The sequence below is a fragment of the Ptychodera flava genome, chromosome 8 (genome assembly GCF_041260155.1).
Source record: "Ptychodera flava strain L36383 chromosome 8, AS_Pfla_20210202, whole genome shotgun sequence".
Taxonomy (NCBI): domain Eukaryota; kingdom Metazoa; phylum Hemichordata; class Enteropneusta; family Ptychoderidae; genus Ptychodera; species Ptychodera flava.
Window position 1 is genome coordinate 19,357,824 of NC_091935.1, and position 20,007 is coordinate 19,377,830.

At 37.2% G+C, this 20,007-nt stretch overlaps 1 protein-coding gene and 2 long non-coding RNA genes across 3 annotated transcripts; all 3 read left to right on the forward strand.

Annotated features, from left to right (window-relative positions):
• The first annotated feature begins 3,074 nt into the window (after window positions 1-3,074).
• Window positions 3,075-6,832, forward strand: LOC139138726 (uncharacterized). Its single transcript, XM_070707237.1, has 3 exons — window positions 3,075-3,269; window positions 4,007-4,235; window positions 4,520-6,832. Exons 1-3 carry the CDS (start codon window positions 3,105-3,107, stop codon window positions 4,780-4,782), a joined length of 657 nt encoding a protein of 218 aa, XP_070563338.1. The 5' UTR covers window positions 3,075-3,104; the 3' UTR covers window positions 4,783-6,832.
• Window positions 6,833-9,428: 2,596 nt separating this feature from the next.
• Window positions 9,429-13,128, forward strand: LOC139137905 (uncharacterized). Its single transcript, XR_011553490.1, has 4 exons — window positions 9,429-9,512; window positions 9,664-9,820; window positions 10,555-10,738; window positions 10,988-13,128. It is a non-coding gene; the product is annotated as an uncharacterized lncRNA (long non-coding RNA).
• A 2,146-nt stretch (window positions 13,129-15,274) lies between these two features.
• LOC139138738 (uncharacterized) lies at window positions 15,275-19,165 on the forward strand. Its single transcript, XR_011553664.1, has 3 exons — window positions 15,275-15,442; window positions 16,044-16,244; window positions 16,583-19,165. It is a non-coding gene; the product is annotated as an uncharacterized lncRNA (long non-coding RNA).
• Window positions 19,166-20,007: the final 842 nt, after the last annotated feature.

A 20,007-nucleotide genomic window follows, 5' to 3' on the forward strand; every position in this document is an offset into this window, starting at 1 on the left:
CATAACCTTTTAAAAATCAGTTTTCCCTATGTTCTGTTTCAATGCTATGAGATATTTGGCTGAAATTTGTGTGAGTGCAAGCTGTTCTAAAGATCTTTCAAAGTGTGTCTCAGAATCTTTTTAAACCTTCTTAAACAATTTTTATGCCAGAAAAACTTCCAGAGCGGTGAATTTAACCCTAGTTGATTTCTTTTAAATTGTGCTCAAATAAAAACTAAGCAAGATATAAAAAATCTGAGACACCTTTTTGAAAAGCATTGTGACAGCTTGCATTCCACCGAGTTTGAGTCAGATATTTTGAAATATTGAGTCAAAACATAGGGAAAACGGATTTTTGAAAGGTTATGCAAATTACCTGTCACGTGATAGTTATGTAAACAATGGTGACACTGTGATTACCAAAATCTGCCCCTATATCTAGGCTTTCAGAAAATGCATAATGTATGGGGGTTCTGAATTGTTAGAATAAAGAGGTCAATTTCTTGTCTTGGAACCTTAAAAGTACAGGGCGCCGGCAACAGAGTTGATGAATGCATAATCTTGCATTGAAGTAAATACTCTTTGGACTTTTCTATCTTTACCGGAAGACTTAAAAAGCACAAGCTCTAAAAATAAGAAACATTCTGCGGCATTTGCTCATGATAAACTCCAGAAAACGCAATAATGGAACTCTATGTAAGAGTCGCGGTAAACTTGAAGATGTGCCGCTAGTGGGCGCTCGTCTTAATATATAAGCGAAGGAAATCTGTGCATTGCTCGTTAAGTGATCCAAAAGTAATTAATATTGATGTTAATAACGCATATGCGCATTGATGGTATTAATTATTTGAACAAGAAAGATATATCCGAAGATTTACTTTTTCATTACTTGTTTGTCTATTTATTTAACTAGTCAGTGCTCTGTAATCACTGAATCATACGGCCATAAAAATGCGTCAAGTTTTAGAGATGCTTGTTCCAGGGGTCTAAAACTGACAGAAAGGATTTCTTCCTTTCACATTTTTCATGTTTACTTAACAAAATATCTTCATGTCCGCTCATTTTTCAACATAAAAAGGGTTTAGCGCTTCAGTTGCCTCGTCTGTCAATCCGAAACAATCAGAAGATATACTGTACATTTGCAAATGCCAGACTTCAAACTACTTCCTGAAGTTGATGATATGACAGACACATTGCGAAATTGTATAATTTGACGCAATCCAAGAGGACAAACAAGAAACAGGTGTAAGTTTGTTTACTTCAAGTAATATGCGCCTCGAAAGTGAAAGCCTTAAGCTTTTGCTCAAACTTTCCTCTTGGAATATTTCGACCATTCTCTTTCGAAATCAGGAATAAAAATCGGGGTTCGCCGTGCAAATTTTGGTACTAGAGAAGCAAATTTCTCAAGATTTACCGATATTTGAAATTCAAAATGGCCGCCATCCCTGTGTTAACTCTATAGAGAAAATATAAAATTTTCGATTTTCGAAAACTAAGACTGTGAAAAGTTTTCTTACACCAAGGGCTTTAAAATGAACCCCCATAAGTGGGTAGATCGAAATAACACCTGTCCGGCAGTCCGAGACTGGTTGTTTTTCTGCAGGACTTGTAAAATAAAAAAGTTACCAGTCCGGCGGATAGGTTGACTTTAGTGTGGGGAGTCTTCTTTAAAACTATGTCTGCTATTTTCTCCGGGCTGCCATTTAAATTTATGGCAAGACAGTTTTCTTTCCGTAAATTCATCCTACTCAACAGCGTTTTACAAAAATACTTAGGCACATAAAAGTAATCGCAGTATCAGGACTAGTAAGGGTTTTGGCAGGACAGGCAACTTTTTGAAGTTACCAGTCCTGGTGACTGGTTGATATTTTCCACAAATTTCGAAAACTGCATAAGTGGTAGATCAGAAAAGAATAATAGAAAAAGTTTTAAATGTTTCCCCTAGCGCATTCTACCTTAAACCATTGAAGTTAAAGGTATCACACCATGGGTGAAAAAAGCTGGTGTAACTGAGCATTCACCGGTGATCGATACGCGCTTTGTATACGTCCGCGCAGCTGTTGTATCTATCGAGAATATAATCGTGTGGTCCTGGGAAGCCATTGCGATCAGTTAAAATAATATGTGATAAATACCTCTAATTAATCAAACCAGCGCTTTGTTCTCCTGCAGGGTACCTGATCGTCGACACGGGCATTTTGAATTTCCAGGTGTGATAAATGACGGCGGTGGTATACATATTGGCTGGTACTCAGATAAAAGATTTCGAAGATTCTGTAAGTAACACAAGTAATCACACTTTAGACGAGTCTTATAGTAACGTCAAAGTAGATAACAACATGAACACTATTTGTACAGTCAATTTGCTTTTCAGTGATTGCATTGGCTCAAAGTGTCCTGGCCCTGTATACTTTTCAATCTCTGAACGCTCGATTAGCTGAAACGCGAGATTTTGTGTTCTGTTTGTACACAACTGTTTCAAACTCCTCTCAAAAATCACGCCTGAACGGATAGTGTGTAATTTGTCAACAAAACCTTATATGTATGCTGTCCCTCGTGTTCGTTTACAAATTAGATTTTGTTCGGACTAGCATTTATTTGACAGTGTGAAGCAATAACACTGCACATTGTAAACAATAAGTTGTATTTGCAAGGTTAATACAATTTTTATTTCAAAAATATTTTTATCGAGGAGAAGAAGAAAATGGGCTCATTTTACGGAACAAAAATAATGAAAATATCATCGAAGGTCGAAATATGTGATCTACCGCGCACCGCTGTAAGTCATCCTCGGCACTACATGTTAAAATCACAACTGAGCATCTGCCCTGAACATGGTACTGGGGTTAGAGAAAGCGTTGTCGGATTCCTATTTCACGTGAACAGACGGCGTTTGAAAGACAATGTGTTCGCCATCGGAAATTTTCAAAAGCGAAATATTCGGGTATATGAACATGCCAAAATGTAAACCCGAACACAACAACGTGTATACGTAAAGGTTTACACTGTTGTTTCAAATTTAAGTCAATATGTACATGTACTGAAACTCAACATCTGTTCTCACCGCCTCTCTTTTGCTCCGCCGTGCAGGTAGAGGAGTGCCACCGATCACCGCGGCTGACAAAATGCCAATTTCGTCGAGCAAAGCACGTCTGACCAAAGCTTTAGAGCGTAAGCCAAAGAAACGCCGTGCAGAAAAACCAAAGGAGGCACAGATTGAAGTACAGGAAGGCGGGCAGCAAGCCGAGGAGGGTTACGTGGAAACCGAAGGAGAAAAATTAGAAGAAACCGTAAGTTCTAGCTTGATCATCAGTTTTGTTCAGTATTTGTATGCTCTGTCAAGTTCGTCTTCGTTAACTTTGTATCATGAATCGGCGAGAAGGTCCTTTTCATTGATAGGACCTCAAAGTGACAGGTTGGTTCCATGTCAAATAGTTTTAAAGGGTGTATTAGACTATTAAACCCCTGGAAAAATCCGAACGACATTTGCGAACGACACGGACTAGATTCTGTCCTCATTACCTAGAGAACTGCAACACTTGGTAACGTTGTAACCGCCACAGATGTGTGGAAGTACAGATCATTATTCTTGTAGGTTGCCTACTGAGAGAAGTGTCGTTTCTCTTGGCCAAATCTGTATCTAAATTTACAAAAAAAGGATGCTCCGTCAATAAGATGACACTGTCCTTCACATTTTGAAACATTTAAATGCTTGCAGGATTCGCCGAATAAAAAGTATCAACTCATTCAAAATTATCATTCACAGAAATCATGGCGTCGCTACATTTTGCCGAACCTGATTCATATTTTGCGCTGATTATCATGACGTTTTCTGATATGAAACAGATTTTAACGCTGTGCAAAATCGCACTTTTGACGCGGTTTCAAGTCGTTTAACAGGACGTGCTAATTAAATCATATTTATAATCGATTAAAACTCTGTCTGAGCGCCACCTCTTCACAATCATTTGAAAGCTGCCGTCGTTTTTTTTTTTTTTGTACATAATACGGTTCCATCATCTTGCAGCCTTTGGAAGACATCGGCGAGACTTCATCGGATGTCACCGATGATGACGCCAGTACTAGCATTGACGACCCCGACAAACTTGACGTCTCTGACGGAGAAGCGTCAGCTTTAGACGGATTAAAGCGGAAATGGCGGTGCATAGCTTTCGTTCTGTTCATCGTTGGGTTACTCTGTGGAAGTTTCATAGTAGGAATCATTATCAGACTGAGCTTCGATAAAAAATTAAACGGTACGTGAGAAAATATACTTAACTTTCTCCTCCGCTTCGTTATCACTTTATAACAGGGCACCTTTCTGCTCTGGCTCCTGTACATTATGGGCGTTTGTTAGTATGTTTTTATATTTTAGTTTGCTTATTTTATGTTTATGCATTTCTGCATGAGCCTTTCTTCTCCCCCCCCTCTCTCTCTCTCTCTCTCTCTCTCACCCACACACACACACACACACGTTGATTTGATATCATATTACTGCTTTTTAATTTCAAAAAAGAACCATCGCTTTTTTCTTTTGAAGATGCTCATAAAAGCCTAACCGTCTGCGAAGATCACCTCCAGGCATGCCGGCATAGAGTTCATCGATATTCTAACGTGTATGGTCCCGTGGATATTCAGGACGGATGTAAGAATTACGTGTACGACCAGTGCGAAGTCGTCAAGAACTCCACCATAGAATGCCACGATCTCAAGATCTACGTGGATGGAGACGAACCCTGCGTTAGGCCGAATAATGAGACCATAACGTGTGGAGATGTTACCATGGCAACGAACTGTACATGATGACTTGGCGTCTATTTTACCCAAAGTCCCACGTGAGAACGCCGATTGACTTCTATGCTGATAGGGCCAGTGGTATTTTTTCCCGAAGTGTTGCTTAATTCATATTGCTATTTCATCAACGCATTTTATATTAAAACACCCCTTATATTAAGTAGTGACGGTGCCCACAACTGTCTGCCAAACTGTTGGGTACCTAGGGTTAGAGGCCCATCAGCTGTATTTATTTTACATTAGACCCTATTTTCACGATTTCACTTTCAAATCCCGGTACATTCACTGAAAGAGGAGTGTGCGGACATGCATTATTAACCTAGGGCTCAGCATGTGCGAATTTGAGCAAGATAAATAATGTTCGGGTGGCCCATTTAAATACAGCCGCCTCGCCCGTTAAAAAAAAATGCAAATATGGTGAATATGTTGTATGCACACATTGGAATCCTCCCGCAAACAATATGGAGTCACTAGAATAAATAACATCGAATATCTTCCAATGTGAAATTTTATTCTTTGCTTTCATTGCTTTTTATAAACACGTTTTAAAAGTGGCGGGGACTGTAAAAGGAAGTAAAAACTGTTCATTTAGCTTGCCCATTCAGTCACAAATGAATACTGTTGTAACGCATTTGCTTGATGGTTAGCATTAAGAAGAAAATTGGAAGATATTTCAAGGTCAACAATGCGAATTAAAAAGAGTCGCTATTTGTTAGCCTATAACTCAATATCATAACTTCTTTATTGTTCTGTGATTTCATCACGGTGAAGAAAATGTATTAATAAAGCGGCCTTTTCTCTACCTCACAAACGTTGCACTCAAATTTCGCTTTCTTCGGTAACGAGAAAATCCCATGAGAATTTCGAACAACGTTCAAAAATAGATAGTGATTGCAATGACGTCACACATGCAGAAGTGGATACGTATTCATAGCATAACTGTACCTTACCATGAGGAAGTACATTCGCAATTGCGAAAATTGCAAAACATTATCAATATATGACAATATTTTGAGTGTGACTGTGACGAAAATATCCGACCGACTTACAATCGTGATCAGAGCTACATAAATAGTCTACATTGATAACCAGCCATTAGCTTCAGATTTGCATACTAAAACGCTATTCATTAACCTCTAAGGTGCAGCGCGCCTTGAGGACAGACATTCGGACTCTCAAAATTGTACAATAGCTTTTGTTGTACTTTTGGGGTTCATTTTGAAGCTCGTGAAGTAAATAAAGACTTTAGCAATGCATTTCTGTGACAATCGAAATTTTTCCCCCTATGGACTTAACACTGGGATGGCGGCCATTTTGAACAGGTATCGGTAGGGGTTATTTGTGCGGTATCTCTGGTACAAAACTTTTACGGTGGCCTCCGATTTTTACTCTTGGTTTCGAGAGAGAATGGTTTGAAGATACCCAGGGAAGTTTGAGCAGAAGTTTATGTCTTTCAATTCGAGGCTCGTACTACCTAAATCCACCATGTATTTGCATGACCTACCCGCCTCTTTGCTAAACGACGCTTCACAGGAAACAAAAAATTTTTGTATACATATTGACAAACGATGCCAGTTTATTCTACCCTTATATGTAACACTGTACCTATATTTCAATTTTGACAGTACTCAATGCAAATTTACAATGACAAAACGCTGTTTGCCATTTACTTAAGAGAATAGAAATATCAGCTTAAGTTGTCATGGTAAGGCCACGTTCAAGGTGCCCGTGGATGTGTTGATAACGGAGAATTTAAGGTTGGGTTGGGCTCAATTATCTTCCGGCCTGTGTTAAATACTGGAAACCGTACACCAGATGTCAAAAACTAAACTATCAAATTGAACCATAAATAAAATTAAAAGTGGTGAGTATATCTTTCCAGCGTACATTCTACAGCTGCCTACTCCAATGATAATACTTTAGAGCCTGTTTATGGCTACAAACGTTATTTAAGTGTCAATCGTTGTTTCATGTTCTCATACAGACAGCTTGCTACTCCGAATCTGTCAGTTTTTAGGATCCTTCTTAGTAGTGAGTATGGTAGTTTTTAGGGTTAAGAATGTGGTTTTTATTTGGATGGTAAATTATATAATAGAGGGGGAAGAGTTCCCCCTCTATTATATAATTTACCATGATTAGACTTGAAGACATTTATTGATACCTGTAACACTAAAGCACAATGCATCGAGTAAGCAGGCTATCGCAATACCCATATCTTAGTTTGACAGAGACAACAAGGACCTGAAGAATATATAGTTCCATTCGACCCTTTCACCCATCGTTTTCCTGTAAAAAGGTTCAACTCTACCATAGCAAACAATGGGCTTGGGCCTAACCATTGTCGTGACAAGGGTTAAAAAGTGCGAGCTAACACAGAATCCAAGAAAAAGTATTCGTTGAAAAGTTTTACGGTGAAATCCCCCTTTTGGCGTCTGCTTTTGTTGTTACCGTTGCATGCTTGTGTACAACAGTACCACCGGCCTGCTCACCCCTACGGCCAAATATATAGAATGAATCAAAGGGCATTGGAAAACCATACATTTGATTAAATTGTGAGTGTGTATGAGCACTGTGCTGAATAAATAATCTGCTCATATGCACTACAGTGTATCTTTGGTGATAAGCTGAACGTGCGCAGTGCTGCAACCTTTGAAGTAGGACCAGAAATGTGATACATATAGCTCAGTAAAAGAGAAATCAGTAAACATAAAAAAGTTTATTTTCTTTGTATCGCTTCAACGTTGCAAGCTGGCTCTTCTTTGATGCAGGACATGTGTCTTCGGGAGTACTTAAAACTTGCTGAAAGACAGTTGTTCATGTAGTATGAAAGTGGCCTGCTGTCACGTTGTTTGTTTGTTAAAGTCTAAGACAGATAGACACCAGCTGCCAATGTTGATTCCTGTAATTTTAAGGATTGAGACGGCTCTGATGCCTGCAGTGTGCAGATCATAGAAATTTCAAGACACTCGGTTTATACATCATTTCATACAGAGTGACAGAGTACAAATCACTTATGGAAGTATTTTATCACTCCACTCCATTTACAACGTATTGATGAAAATGGAGAAGAATTATGATATTCTAAAGGTGATCAAGTGAATACATATTGATCCAACATTTCTTTTACATTTTGGTCATTGAAAGATAAATTAGACTCAACAAAAATTTGTGAAATTAAAGACATACCTCACCAGACTTTTTTCCAGGATAATAGATTTTGAAACATAAGCAACTTTCTGAAGATTTTGTAAGATATTTTGGTTGAAAAAATGCACTCTTATGCACTGTATAATTGATGGGAACAATAAATGTGACGACTTCATTGCATCATTTTACTTTTTTATGAAAAGTGTGCCAAAAAGTGGCTGAAGAGATCTCTCTTATTTTGAAATTTGATCGATTTCTCTCTCAAATAATCAGTGGAGGATGTACAAATATCATGTAACAATGGTTTTGAAAAAGCGCAGTCATTGTGTTTAAGGGCGGAGAAGATAAAAACGTGATTTCAAGTTTAATCTAAAACATTTCTAATATCCAATAATATAACTACACTGATATGCTGAAGATGATGTTTGAAGTATGTCAAACATCTTCTGAAATAAGAAAGACACATTGAAGTTAGAAAGGTCATGATCATATCAAACTCCTTACAAGAGTATAAGCTCAGTGTTTTACCATGATATGTCAGTTGGGCTGGTCGAGCTTACTAGGTGAGCATAAGGCTCATACCATACGCTGCAATTTGTTTATGTTAATTTCATGGTTTTGCCAAAGTTAGTTTAAGTGTAAGTGTGCTTACAGCAGAATGTGTCTATCCAAGAACTGGAACTACATGCAGAAGTTTGACCAAGAGAATAACAAAACAGATACCCCATTCAAATACAAACAAACAGGTGCAAGTTTCTATACTTAAGCCATTGAAGTAAAAAAAATTACTTCTAGCTTTAAATATTACTTAACGGCAATTTTAATGTTTAAATGTTTGAATGGAATTTGTCCACAATATTTATCCAGCTTACTTACTCTCAGTCGCAATTATCATACACGGTCTGCGTATCGCCAGGATTGTTGTGCACTATGATGTATTCTAAAAGCTGGTCAACGTAGGTTTCACTTCCGTCTAAATTGTGGAATGCCTAACCAACAGATGTCAAACAAACTACTAGTCTGTATACCTTCAAATGTAACGTAAAAGACTAAGCTTACATCAGAAGGAATGTTATCGTGTGGTTTCTCCCTTCCTGTAAACGTATTTCTGTGATCTGTAGTAATTCAGATATTTTTCTGAACGAGCCCCTACGAAAATTACTGTATAGTAACTCGGCCGCTCAATAAAAGTGTCAATCAATCAATCAATCAATCAATCAATCAATCAACCAATAAATAAATAAATGAATAAATAAATGAATGAATGAATAAATAAATAAATGAATAAATAAATAAATGAAGGCTGGTGGAACTGAACATTCACCGGTGATCGATAGGCGCTTGAAACGTATACATATAAGCGCACACAGCTGTGATATCAATTGCGAATACAAACATGTGGTCCTTAGAAGCTATGGCAATCAGTTTACCAGCTTACAGATGTGTAAGTGACTTCAATCAATCAAACCGGGGTTTCGCGCCCATGCAGAGGACCTCCCTGTCGACAAGGGTATTTTGAATTTCCAGGTGTGTAACTGACGGTGGCTGTATACATACTGGTTGGAATTCGGATGAAAGATTTCGAAGTTTCTGTAAGTAACACGAGTAGTAACCTTTCGGACAAATTGTTTAGTATCGTTAGATAACAACATAAATACGATTTGGAAATTCGATTTACTTTACTGTGATGGTGGTATTGGCCCAAGCTGTCCATCTGTGACCGCTCTCTTTCGCTCCTTGCAGGTAGAGAACTACCACGGATCACTGCGGCTGACAAAATGCCAATTTCGCTCGGCGACCCCGTCGGACCGAATCTTCAGAACGCAAACCAAAGAAAAGGCGTGCCAAAAAACCAAAGAAGTCACAGTCTGAAGTACAAGGAGGAAAGATAGAAGGAACGGTAAGTTGTAGCTTGAACAGTTTTGATCAGCTTTTGTCGGCTCGGTCAAGTTGGTCTTCGTTTATCTGGTATTATGAATCGGAGAGAACGTTCTTTTTATCGATAGGACCTCAAATGACAGATTGGCAAAGTCCACGTTGAATTGTTTTAAGGGATGAATTAGACTATTAGTAAATTCTTTGGAAAATCCATGGAACGTTTCAACTTACATCATTTGTGAATGACACGGACTAGATTCTTCCATCGGGAGAACTGTAACACATAGCCGCCACAGATGTGTGTAAGTACAGTGCATTGTTAACTATTATTCTTGTGGTATGCTTACTGAGAGAAGAGTCATTTTTCTCTCCCAATAAAGGGCCTAATTTTTTAAGAAAATAATATTACTTCATCGAGGCCACACTGTCCTTTACACTTTGAAACATGAGACTGCTTGCTGAATTCGCCGAATAAAACAAATATTAACTCGTTCAAAATTATCTCTAAATCGACATTGCTTACGTCCTCCTATATTTTGCCAAACATGACTCATATTTGTGCTTCGATTGTGACGTTTTCTGATATGAAAACGATTTTTGACGCTGTACAAAATGGCAAAATTTGACGCGGTTCCATGTCGTGTACAGTATACGTGCTTATAATTGATTAAAATTCTGATTGAGCGCCAGCTCTTCACAATCATTTGAAAGCTGCCATCGTTCTTTTGTACATAATACGGTCCCATCATCTTGCAGCCTTTGGAAGACATCAGCGCGACTTCATCGGATGCCGATGATGATGACGCCAACACTGACATTGACGGCTCTTGCAAGTGTAAATGGCGTTGCATAGCTTTCGTCCTGTTCATCGTTGGGTTACTCTGTGGAAGTCTCTTCGTTGGAATCATTGTCAGACTGAGCTTCAATAAAAAAGTAGACGGTACGTGAGCACATGCTTGTCTTCCCCTCAGCTTAATTATCACTTTATAACAGAGTCTCTTTTCTCTCTGGCTTCATGTACATTATGGAGGGTTGTTTGTTTGTTTTTGTTTTTCTTTGCGTTTTGTTTACTTTGTTGTTTATGCATTTCTTCATCTGCCCTCTCTCTCTCTCTCTCTCACACACACACATACTAATTTGATATCATATTACTGCATTTGAATTTCAAAATTGCTTTTTTCTCTTGAAGATGCTCATAAAAGCCTAGCCGTCTGCGAAGGTGACTTCCAGGCATGCCGGTATAGTGTACACCGATATTCTAACGTGTATGGTCCCGTTGATATTCAGAACGGATGTAAGAATTACGTGTACCACCAGTGCGAAGTAGTCAAGAACTCCACCATAGAATGCCACGATCTCAATATCCACATGGATGGAGACGAAGCCTGTGTCAGAACGAATAATGAGACCATAACGTGTGGAGATGTGTTAACCATGGCAACGAACTGTTCATGATGACTTGGCGTCTAATTTTTTCCAATTCCTACGTGATAACGTCAATTGAGTTTCATTCCGATAGGGATAGTGGTATTTTTCCCGAAGAGCTGCGTAATTCATATTGCTATTTCACCACTGCATTTTAAGTTAAAACACTCCTTTCTTTCTACTGAAGATGCCCATAGATGTAAAAACCTATTTGCTAGTATGTGGGGTACCAAGGGCTGGAGGCTAATAAGCTCCATTTTGACTCTATTTTCACGATTTAACTTCAAATCCAGGTACATTACTTACTGAGGAATGTTCAGACATGCATTATTAAAGACTCAGCACGTGTTATTTTGAACAAGATAAATAATGTCCGTGTGGGCCATTCAAATACCGCAGCCTCCGTGAAAAAATGCAATTGAAAATGCTCCCGTGTTTCAGTATATATTTCATCAACTTTGATTATTCAGTTAGGAAGTTCATTAAATATGCAAATCAGTAATTCGCTTGAGTAGAAATGCAGAATGACTTTCAGAAATGTTAAACCATGGTATCTCAAATGTATATATATGGCAAGTTTCGTCAACTTTCATCAAGTCAGTCCAGTTATATATCCTTGATTGAGAAAGCTTGTTAAATATGCAAATAAGTAAATAGCTGAATTAAAAATGTTCATGATTTAAAATAGTGTAAGATCATAGTATCTACAATGTGCATAGCCAGTTTTGTCAACTTTAAACAAGTCAATCCAGGTATAGATCTCTACATAGGAAAATTCTCTACATATGCAAATTAGTAATTAGCTAAAGTAAAATGCTAAATGACTTTGATAATGTTAGATTTTTGATTTACATAGCAAGTTTTGTCAATTTTGGTTGATTCAATCCAGATATATATCACTAATCAAAAAAAATCTTCAATATGCAAATGAGTGACCAGCTGATCTAACATGCTAAACAACTTTCATGAATATTAGGTAATAATATCTCAAATATATATAGCAAGTTCCGTTATCTTTGATAAAGTCAATAAGATATATCCACATTAGGAAAATTCGTGAAAGTTGTAAATTAGTATTTAGCTAAAGTAGAAATGCTTAACAACTTTCATAATGTTATATCACAGTATCTTCAACGCACATAGGAAGTTTCATTAATTTTGATTAAGTCAATTCAGGTATACATCCTTAATTATGAAAGTTCGTTAAATATGAAAATTAGTAAATAGCTGAATTAAAATGTTAAATGACTTACAAATGTTAGATCATAGTATTTTCTATGTACATAAAAAGTTTCGTCAACTTTACACAAGTCAATCAAGTCAAGTCATCGCTGCGACATTAGCGCATGTGTGTGAACACGTGAGCTAAACATTGTGAATATGTTTTTTGGACGCATTGGTATCCTCCCACAAATAACATGGAGTCAATAGAATAAATAACAACGAATATAATTCACTGTGAAATGGTATTTTTTTGCTTTCGTTGCTTTTTATAAACACTTTTAAAAGTGGCGGGACTAAAATGAAGTAGTGAAAACTGTTCATTTAACTTGCCCATTCAGTCACAATGAATATTCTTGTAAAGTCGTTGCTTGATGGTTAGAATTAAGAAGAAAATTAGAAGATATTTCGAGGTCAACATGCGAATTAGAAGGAGTCGCAGCTTGTCAGCCAATAACTCTATATCCTATATTCTTTATTGATTTGTGATTTAGTTGCGGTTAAGAAATTGTATTAATAAACCGGCCTTGTCTACTTCACAACCACTGTACTCAAACTTCGCTTCCTTCACCATGAGAAAATCTATGATCACTCGTGAGAAAATCCAACGAGATTTCAAGCAACCTTCAAGATAGTGATTTCAATGACGTCATGCATGTAGAAGTGGATGTGTGTCCATTGCATTATTGTACCTTACCATGAGAAAGTACATCCGCCATTGTGTCAATATGACATTATTTAAGTGTAAACTGTGACGAAAAAATCCGACCTACCTACGATCAAGATATCAGAGCAACATAAATAGTCTACATTGATATCCAGTCATTAGCTTAAGATCTCCATACTAAGACAATACTCATTAATAAACTCTAAGGTATAATGCGTCAAGGGGACAGACATTCGGACTCTCAAACTTGTACAATAGTTTTTGGTCTTCTACTTGTGAGGTTCATTTTGAAGCTCGTGAAGTAAATAAAGTTTTTACCAACTTATATTTGTGACAATCAAAATTTTATTTTCCGCCATTAATTAACAGTGGGATGACAACAATTATGAACTTCAGGTGACGGTGAGAATTATTTGTGCGGTATCTCAGGTACTAAATTTTCACGGTGCACGTGAACTCCAATGTTTACTCTTGGTTTCGAGAGAGAATGGTTTGAAAATACTCAGGGAAGTTTGAGCAGAAGAATTTTTTTATGTTTTTCAATGTCGAGGCATGTACTACCTAAAATGCTTAAGATAAATGAATCCATCTTGCATCGGGTGACCTACATGCCTCTTTGCTGAACGACACTTCACACAAAACACGAATTATTTACTTACATATTGACACGCGATGCTAGTTTAATCTACCATTTTATGTACTCTCCCTACTTGTTACAGTACTTTATGCAAATTTACAATGATAAAACACTGTTTGCTATGTACATACTCAAAAATATTAGATATATCAGCTGACTAGTTGCCATGGAAAGCCACGTTACTGTGCCTTTGGGTGTGCTAACTGGGTTGTTTAAGGTTTGATGGGGCAAAATTATTCTTCAGTCAAGAGATACTCAAAATATTAGTTGTTGGAAAGCAGAATACAATTTGGCTCGGTGTTTAATACCGGAAAACCATATACCAGATGTGAAAAAACTAAACTATCAAATTGAACCATAAATAAAATTTAAAAAGGTGAGTTTATCTTCCTAACGTACATTCTTCAGCTTCCGACCCTGATGATACTTTTAAGTTTTAGCGTATTCACAGCGACAAGAGTTATTTTATTCTCAATCGTTGTTTCGTGATCTCATATAGAAGCTTTCTTCTCCCGAGTCCGTCAGTTTTGTGAGTTTCCTTCTCAGACTCAGCAAATAGCAAACAATGGGCCTGGGCCAAACCATTGTTGTAACAAGGCTTAAAAAGTGAGAGCTAAACATAGAATCAAAGAAAAAAGTACTCTTTGAAAATTGTTATGGTAACCCCCCCCCCTTTGGTGTTCCTGCTTTTGTTATTACCGATGCATGACTATGTACAACAATACCGCCGGCGTGCTCACCTCTACGGCAAAACATGTGAAGAGAATGAAACAAAAGGCACAGAGAAACCATTTTTTATTAAATTTCAATGAAGTTTTTGGTGTACGCTTGCCTTGTATAATTTGTCGGACTGTCACGGTAACGGTTAAATGATCGGTGCGTATGTGACATCATCGACTTCTGTAAAAACCTTACTACAGAGCACTTGCGTTTGTAAAAGTTTCAAATCGTCATCACCGTGATGATGACGACGACGATAATGATGATGATGACGACGATAATGATGATGATGATGATGGTGATGATGATGATGATGATCATCATCATCATCATCATCATCATCATCTAATCATCATCATCGTCGTCCTCGTCCTCGTCCTCGTCCTAGCCGTCGTCGATTTCGTTGCGGTTCTTCTCATCATCAATGCCTTGTATTTTAAATTAAGGTGCACAAGTTGTTTCCAAAATCACACTATCTGCTCTATCCATCATATCATGAACACCGCGTTCCAATATGAGACATCGGGGATCACATGGAAAAAAATCAAATCGATCTCATAAACAAAATATAGAGCACCTCCGGAAGGAATTCATCGCCGGAAATTTTACGAGAAAATACAATGAATAACAACGTGTTGCTTGCTAATTGATAAACGTGTATTTTATACCGTCATATTTCACATACTGGTTTTTGTCATGAATGATAAATATTGAATACCACAGTGTTATACAAACACCGAAAAGGCCATTATGAGATGCACAGATGGTTTTGATCAATTACGCATTGTGCACTGCCGGGGCTGTGATATTTATTCTACAAACTAAGTTTTTCATCATACAAAAAACAGGAATAAAAATTCGGTGTTTAATTTTGAAGAGTCATAGCAAATCCATCTTTGTGGAGTTTACAATGGCAAGCAGCATGAGCGCTGACGCGCCGGACCAGGATCCAGGAGAAAATATGGCTAATCAAGGTAAGTTTTAGATCCAGTGTAATATGATAAAAAAGACATTTTCATTCCGGATCTGAACTATCAGAACCTTGCCGCTTTTCGAGGCAAGAACGAAAAATGCAAGGGAGATTTATGGACAATGAATGCTCATTTAGATATTGAATATGTTAAGGCAGTTATTCACGCCCATTGTACATACCAATCAACATACCGTGCCTGTTTGCCACTGATGGCTTGGACTGTGTATTACTTGTACTTGAATTCTCTGCTTTGTGACTGACAACGAAACACTCTAAAGGAGGAGACGGAAAAGCGTTATCCGCAAAATGAAATTATATGAGCCATAGCACCTCTGAAAAGAGATGAATGGGCTATCTGTAAACACATCGATTCCCAAACAACTTGAATCGGCGTCAGTTACTGTACGTCGGATTAACTCGGATCATACAACATTTTTTGTTGAAAAAAAGCACAGTCTGAAATTTTGGACTGTCAGTATACTTAGCATGTCTGATAGAAAAATATCAAAGTTCTAGGTAATTCGGTTTGGGTATTCCTGTGTGGAATATGGCTATTGCCCATTGGCAGAAAATGCCACATTTTCTCTGGTAATTTATCACAGAAATCTAATGGCTTGAACAGAGAAAACGACAACAAGGAAACGCCCACCAAAGAAGACCAATTGATGCACTCCGATGAGACAGCTGCCGCTATCGATGAAAGGTGGCAAAATAGAGCCTTTGTTTCTTCATCGTCGGATTTCTCATAGGCTGCGTCGTGGCTGGTCTCGCGTTCGGATTGTACTTGAGTAATGAAATTGCAGGTAAGTTGTGCCGTCGATGGCCAATGAACAGTGCGCCCCCAAACGACGATGTTTACATCATAGCACCATGTCGATTCTGAGTAATGTGTTCGTTGGATTCTTCATCACATATGATCCTTCAGCACTGATAATATTAAAAGGGCACAGCTACATGCCCTTCCAAAGGTCGATGTACTCGGCAGATATTGACTCAAATCCACGTGAGTGAAAAGGAAAGGCTATGAGTGGCATACAGAAATGTTTCACAGCGAAACAACAGTACTTCGTTCGTGTCGTTTCTTCCACTGATGTCAATTGAACTGCCTATATTTATTTCTAATTTTTCATTCTACTTGCAGAACTTGACGAGAGGAGAGCGGTATGCGAAAGTCACTACACGTTTTGCCAGCACCGACTCAATAACTATGTCGCCCTCTACGGGAGACCAAACCCTGAAAGTGATAATTGCCACAATTACGTTCTCAATAACTGCGACATCGAAAGCTCCACCTCGGTATCCTGTTCAAATTTCGACATCACCCTGGCTAACGGAAAGAACTGTTACCGTGGTAACCTGAACCGGACAATAGAGTGTAGTAGTGCCTACGTGATGAAAACGATATGTCCTAAGGCAGAATAATTTACTAATACCTGGAGGAAATTGCGGAATCATTCGTGTATATTTCGTGTATACATCTGCTAGATGTCAACATTTCATGATGGAGAAAATCTATAAATAATTATATGTAAATACGGAAACACATGAATTAGATTTAAAATCAGCTGATTTAATTTCATATTGGATTATTTACTCGCGTTAGCCTGCCTTCTGGTTGTTTCTCAGAAAACTTTTATTCTGTCCTGTAATTCAATTAAATACCCCAGATTCAACCTTTATCGCTGTGGTGATTTCTTAGAGGTTGCGATTGAAAAATATGGAAGATAATTTCGCGGTTTTTATTTCTAATTCGCCAGTCAATGAACACCCCACTCTTCCATAATGTTCAACTTTTTTTGAAATCAACAAATCAAAACGTTCCCATAGCATGGAGCACGTCATTTGACGACGAAGCACAATCCATTAATTTCGGTGACTGTAGACGTTAAATAATGGAGATGTCTTGATTAGTTGATATGGCAAATATAGAGCAGAAATATTTGTGCATGATGGAATCTTGTAAACGTTTCACCTATACGGCTCTTTTGTCATGTTGCATTTACAATATGTAAGCTTTAGTATATTTTACTATAAGGGACTGGACAGAAATTACAGTGGGAAGGGCTGGTGTTTTTTGGAATGGGTCTCCATTTTTCGCGCAAGTATTTTTGAAAGGTCATCAAATTTCAAGCATGCCTTTGGGGAGAATAAGAAGGCAAGATGTGGCCGATATAGTGCTTCACCCAAACTTGAAACATCGATTCATCGTAATCTATTAGGCAAACTATTGACAATTTTCCCCTACATAACAAACTATATCTTTATATTTATATATGTTTGATAATTTATGTAAATGTATGTTGCTTGAAGTGGGAGGTAAAAAGTACATATGTGTACCAGTAATTTGATTTTGGATTCCATCAAAATGTTTCAATATACATGGGAGTCTATGAGAAAACTATAAATAATTTCTCTTTTTTCCAAATACTAAAGTAGCTAAAGATGTGTATTTATAGATGCTTGATAATTGATAGTAATGTACTTTATTAGACTAGAATGGATAAAAGTGCATGTGTGTGCAAGAAATTTCATTTTGGAATTTCACTGAAATGTTGATTCACTATACATTGTAGTCTATGAGGAAACTAGGAATAAGTTTTTTCCAGTACGAAAGTAGCTGAATCTGTGCATGTATAGACGTTTGGTAATACATTATATGTACCTGATTAGACTAAGGTGGTTACAAGTGCATGTGTCTAAGAAATTGAATTTGAGAATTTCACTAAAATGTTGATTCAATGTAGATTGTAGTCTATGAGGAAACTATGAATATTTTTCCCAATACAAAACTAGCTAAATCTGTATATTTGTAGACGTATGATAATTCATTTTAATGTACTTGATTAGACTAGGGTGGTTAAAAGTGCATGTGTGTGCAAGAAATTTGATTTTTGAATTTCACCGAAATGTCGATTAACTATGCATTGTAGTCCATGAAGAAACTATGAATATTTTCCCGAATTACGAAATCAAATTAGCTAAATCTGTGCTTTTATAAATGATTAACAAATAATGTAAATGTACATGATGAGAACAGGATGTTTGAAAGAGCAGACGTTAACATAAAATATGATATTTGACTTTCATTCTCATAGTAGTCTAGGGGGTAACTATTAAATATTTTCCAGCTGCAAACTTGCTATATATGTGAATTTATATGTATATGTTGTTAAATATTAATGTTTAGGTTGAATAAGTTTCTCGAAAAAACAATAATAGTGCTCTTTGTACAATAACAAGACAAACTATAAATAAAGGTAAACATTACAGCTTTTGTCCGTTTTGATTTTGAATAGCCAACTGTAGTTGACAAAATTATTGTGAATTGTGATCTCTTTTTCATTGAATTACTTGCAACCTCGCATAAAAGTGATTGTTTGTGAAGGTTAAAAAGTATTCTCTGAAAGTCCAAAGGTCAAATGAGAAAGTATATGTCAATTAAGATATTATTGATACGGACTGTGACACGCAGGGGAGAGACACTGTTTTTTGCACGTGAAAATTGGTAAGGTTCACTCTTTTTCTTGCAAACACTTTTGAAGGGTCACTATTTTCGCTCAGCGTCATTTTTAAAACGCTACCCCTGTAATTTTTGTCCAGTCTCTAAAATGACCGTTTACTTTCACTTCATACATAATCGACATCTCCGTGTTATTATTCACGATTGTAATTACTGGTGCACATAGAAAATAAATCGTATCTACTGATTGATACTATGGTTTAATCTTCATATGGTAATTGTATTTAGTTGTAGACCAGAATTTGAAAATAAGTAAAACTTTACAGTGGGTGATTAAAAGACTTTATATATTCAGTAGTACGTAATCTCAACGACCACATTTGACATAGCCGTACAGTAACTGTAAAACAAAGACAGCGGTGCATGCCATTACGGTTTTATGCAAATACTTTTATTGAGGCTTATTACTTTCCCTCCTCGCTAATGGTATGAATTCTATCAATTCTGCAGTGAAAACCGAAGCTGTTATTACGTCGACTCTTTAGCTCGTGCATCGTGAGTTGCGTTGGAGTTCGACCGAACAATAAAATCTCGTTATACCTAACCAGTCCCAAGGAGTGTTTCCCTGGTGAAATTTTACACTAAAGTTGAAAGATTGTGACTACATTTGTGACAAGTATGGACGGGTACAACTAAAAAGGAAAGTGGAAGAGACATTACATAATTATTATTTGTATTATATTGACTACCTGCATACAAATAATGTTTTGTTTAAAATGTCTTGTCATTTCATTCATCCATTTTTACGCGGACTGAAAGATGTAAATACATGTACCTGATATAGTTTATGCATACATTAAGAACAGCAGAGCCTGTAAATGCCTTTTCACATTGCATATGTATGGATACAAAGAAGGACGGTGGACTGTAAAGTCAGGTGTGGGAAGTTTTGAAAAGAAATGGTGCATGGAGATTTTGAAAAGAAAAGGTTCGTAAAATAACAACTAATCGAGTGATTTACGATGACGACGCCGCGGCCAGGTGGTTCTCCAGTGTACTATTTCTTGTACAGAATACAAATTGAGCTAGAAATAGTATTTTATTTT